This window comes from Rhineura floridana, chromosome 11 (genome assembly GCF_030035675.1).
Source record: "Rhineura floridana isolate rRhiFlo1 chromosome 11, rRhiFlo1.hap2, whole genome shotgun sequence".
Taxonomy (NCBI): Eukaryota; Metazoa; Chordata; class Lepidosauria; order Squamata; family Rhineuridae; genus Rhineura; species Rhineura floridana.
Window position 1 is genome coordinate 35,123,052 of NC_084490.1, and position 4,354 is coordinate 35,127,405.

The 4,354-nt window shown below is 39.2% G+C and overlaps 1 protein-coding gene across 1 annotated transcript; it reads left to right on the forward strand.

Annotated features, from left to right (window-relative positions):
* The first annotated feature begins 1,919 nt into the window (after window positions 1-1,919).
* LOC133367910 (olfactory receptor 13G1-like) lies at window positions 1,920-2,840 on the forward strand. The gene has a single exon (XM_061591997.1). It carries the CDS (start codon window positions 1,920-1,922, stop codon window positions 2,838-2,840), a length of 921 nt encoding a protein of 306 aa, XP_061447981.1.
* The last annotated feature ends 1,514 nt before the right edge of the window (window positions 2,841-4,354 follow it).

The following is a 4,354-nucleotide window of genomic DNA, read 5'->3' on the forward strand; positions in this document are numbered from 1 at the left end:
GTCATTCTAGTCTCAACTTTGTTATTTGTCTTGGGTTCAAGTAACTTCTTTCTTTCTATCATCCTGGCTTTGTATCTGGCTTGTTTGATAATCTTTTTTGGGTAGCCCCTTTCTTGCAATTGTTTAGTTAATATGTTGGCTTGCTTATCAAAGTCTGTTAAATTGCTGCAATTTCTATGTATCCTAATCATTTGTGAATATGGCAAGTTTCTTTTGATGAATCTACGGTGGAAACTATCAAATTTCAAAAAAGAGTTTGCATCAGTTGGTTTTCTAAATGTATCTGTAGATATACAGATTCATTTTTCTGACCGTAAAGCCCAAAAAATTGATTTCAGAAGTATCATAATTCAAATCAAATTTTATGGAAAGATGCTTGTTGTTGATGTATTCTTTAAAGGACATGAGACTTTCTACTGTTCCTTCCCAAATTAGGAAAACATCGTCCAAATATCTTTTGTAAGTAGTTATGTGTTTCAAAAAATTATTATCTGCATTTAGGGTATACTTTTGCTCAAACCAATCCATATATAGATTTGCCAATTCTGGATCAAATTTACAGTCCATGGCTGTTCCAGATACCTGACAGTAACAGCCATGGGCTGTAAATTTATTGCTCCTACTGGGAGGAAGGCTTTGATATCCTTCTAACAAACAGACAAATAAAAATAAATATTACTATTCCCATTATTATTTGGAAGGGACATGTTACAAAAAAAAGGTTTCATTGGGACAGCACAATACATTTGAACAGTACTGAAATCAGAAAAGTCAATATCCGAATGCTAGAAATAAGTTGTTATAAGTTGTAGAAGAAATTTTAATTTAAAAATTGGACTAACTTAATTATAATTGGGTGACGTAGTAACATAGCTACACTGTGCTTCCTTAGTTTAAATTAGTATTTGACTAATGTATATGCAACTGTGATTTATTTTCAACCTCTCTGCATTTGAGGTGAGGATGTTACTACTACTACTACAACTATTATTATTTATTTAATTAATTTGTATCCCACCCTTAATCCCAGCAGGAGCCCAGGGCGGCAAACAAGGCACTAAAAACACTTTAAAACATCATAAAAACAAATCTTAAAATACATTAAGACAAAACAGCATTAGAAACATTTAAAACACCTTTAAAAAAGGGTTAAAAATGATTGTGCATAAAGTATTAGTCCTTTAAGGATGTATATCCATATACACATTCAGAGGATCCTTCACCTGATAGCTTTCCCTGACTAGGTTGATATACCTGCCTGTACAAGTGCTTTTTTCTTAGATGGTTTTAAATCACACACATACCATTACATTTTAAGTTAGATATAGTGAATTAATCAGCTCATAGAGAAGCACAATGAACTCAGAGATTTTCCAAACTGGGAAGAATTATCAGTATGTTGCAACCAATGCTCACATTCAACTACAAATGATGTAAACCAGGTTAAACATTAGATTATTCCCTGAAACCATTTGTGGTACTCATCCTCATCAACTAATGGCAACTGTAAGAAAATATTGATCATGGTGCTCTATTGACAGGTCCTGGGTCCCTGCTGAAATGGGAACCCCAATGTGGCTTTCCTTAGGCGGGGGATTCGCCTGACTATCTTGGGCATGTTTTATGTCAACGGTACTTACTTCTAAAGGACTGTGCATGAAATTGTGTCTGAGTGTCAACATTTTCTGAGATTTCAGACTGGTTTCTCATAACCTTGCAAATGACTGGGGAAGTCAAACAGATGCCAATTGTCACCATATAGCACTGAAAGAGAGAAAGGATGGGAAGGAAAGAGAGAGAATGAAAGAGAAAGGTATGAACTGTGTATGAATTAGAATAATTAATTCAACTTACAATACAATTTATCTGCTTAGGACACCGACATAAGAAATACTGTAATAAAGAACCAGTCTGCTACGATGGAGTTTACACTCATCGGTCTCACTAGCTCTGCAGAATTACAGACACTTCTCTTTGGGATATTCACACTCATCTATGCTACTGCTCTATCTGGTAACTTCCTCCTCATCTTTGCCATATGTACTTGCAAGAAGCTCCACACTCCCATGTACTTCCTGCTCATGAATTTGTCCTTAGCGAATTTGTTTTCCATCTCTGTTACAACTCCAAAATTGCTCCAGACTCTTTGGACCCACAGAAACACCATCTCTTTTTATGGCTGCATTACACAGATGTTTCTTTTCGTATGGGCTATGGCAACAGAACTTTTTCTCCTCTCATTTATGGCTTTTGACCGTTATGCTGCAATCTGCCATCCTTTGCAGTACACAGTCATCATGAGGAAGGAAGTGTGTGTTGCCATAGCCAGTGCAATATGGATTGCTGGGATGCTTGGTTCTGCTAGTCATGCTGGACTTATGCTGAAGCTTTCCTTCTGCAATTCTAACATAAATCATTTCTTCTGTGATATACCCCCAGTTTTAAAGCTTTCATGCTCAGACACTAGCCTGAATGAGATGATGGTGTTTGTGTCAGATGTGATTTATGGAATTTGTAGCTGTGGGTTGACACTAACATCTTACTGCTTTATCCTGAGAGCTATCTTCAGAATTCGTTCCACTGAAGGGAAGAAGAAAGCGTTCTCCACGTGTTCCTCCCATCTCATTGTAATCAGTTTTTTCTTCTCTTCAGTCATTTACACATATATAAGGCCCAGCTCAGGCTACTCTCTAGATAAGGACAAATTTGTTTCTCTCCTTTATTCAGTGGTAACCCCAGTTGTTAATCCACTCATATATTCTCTGAGAAACAAAGATTTTAAAGAAGCACTGAAGACAATTACTGGAAGAGTCAGGCAGCTCCAGAGACCTCAAGTCTGATCTGCAACAGCACTGTTGCTGCTGTTGTTAGGGGATGGAGTTGAATACAAGAAAAGATGGCAGACGTAAACTGTTGGATTGTTCATGTGCACCAAAATATGCTCTATATGATTGGGAATCAATTGTGCAACATAAAATCCAGGCTTTCTTCAATCTGCATGCATAATAGCTTTTCACTGAAAAGAAATCCAAGTGGATCCTAAAATGTTCCTCGTCATTACGGGCTGGTATTTTGAAGTGAAAACCATGTGATTCAATAGACACAGGAGTTTTTCTTACGTAATGTTGTGGTTGCCACAAAGAGGTATTTCCTGAATGTATTGTTATGAGTTGGGGGGGCAGTTGGAATGGATGATCCCTGTGAGTCCCCTTTCCAGCCCCTGATTTGGAATCCTGTGCCTTGGAATGTGGAACTCCCTCTGCTGGTCAGATGAGTCTCTCCTTTGTTAAACAAACAGAGTGGCCAGGTAGGATAATGGGTCTATCAGTTGCCCAGCAACTTGTGAAATGGACCAGGAAGATCATTTTGTCATTTAAAACTTTTCAGGAAAGCCTCCCCCCCCTTCCTGGCAGCTAGCAGAGGTTTGTGCTTTGAGTGTTTTTAGAATTGTCTAGAGAAAGGTTGGTGACTGGAGGGAGGCAGAGAGGCTATCCTTGTTGACCCATAGGCAGGACTGTCACTAGTAATTTTCCATCAAGCCTGAAAGCCTGTAAGCAAGGAAGAGCAATAGCAGGGGTTAAGCTGCTTGAAGATCCTTGCTGAGCCTTGGCACGACCGTCAAAGCCGTGCACCTGCAGCTGCCAAGGCAACCAGGGAGATAAAGGCTGGGGAAGTTCTGCCAGCCTTCTATGGGGGTTTTTGTTTCAGAGTGGAGAGGTTCTTGTTAGGAAGTGTCGTGGGGGAAAGTGAAACCGCTTGTATGCTGTAAGCCTTAATGTCTGAAGTAAAAGACTCTTAAACCAAGTTCTTTGTCTATGGATTTCTGGACGTCTTGCTCTTCAGTAGTAATGCGCTGACACGCAAATCACCGCACACGCCAACAATCCTCTGCACCATGGCTTTAGGATGCCTCCTGCAACCCAGATGGAAAAGCTGGATATTGGACTGCTGATGCCTTGAACCCCTCCATCCTAAGATCAGGTTGGAATGTGTGTAAATAAACAAACCATATTTCATAAAGACACCACAGTCTCCGCTGACCTTTTTCCCAAAGGAAACCAAACCCTGGATGAGCGCAGGGACCCCGGAAATCTCCCCGCTCCCCGTTGGGGAGGCATGCAACAGTATGTTTGTTGACATTCTTGTTACTTTGCTTCCTTCCTTGCTTACTATTGTTTTTACAGAGTGTTTAACCTAGAAAGCTATATTTCACTTGTCACAGAAATAATCTGTGTCAAATCTATTTTTATTATTTTTAATACCTTTTTATCACTCAATGTCATGTGTTGGTGAAGACAACCTTTTGTGTTTCAAACAGGAGGTTATATTCTATTTCCATTTTGGGTACATGAAC

Excerpts from the sequence above, each read along its gene's own strand:
- LOC133367910 (XM_061591997.1), top strand. The coding sequence starts at position 1,920 with ATGGAGTTTACACTCATCGGTCTCACTAGCTCTGCAGAATTACAGACA.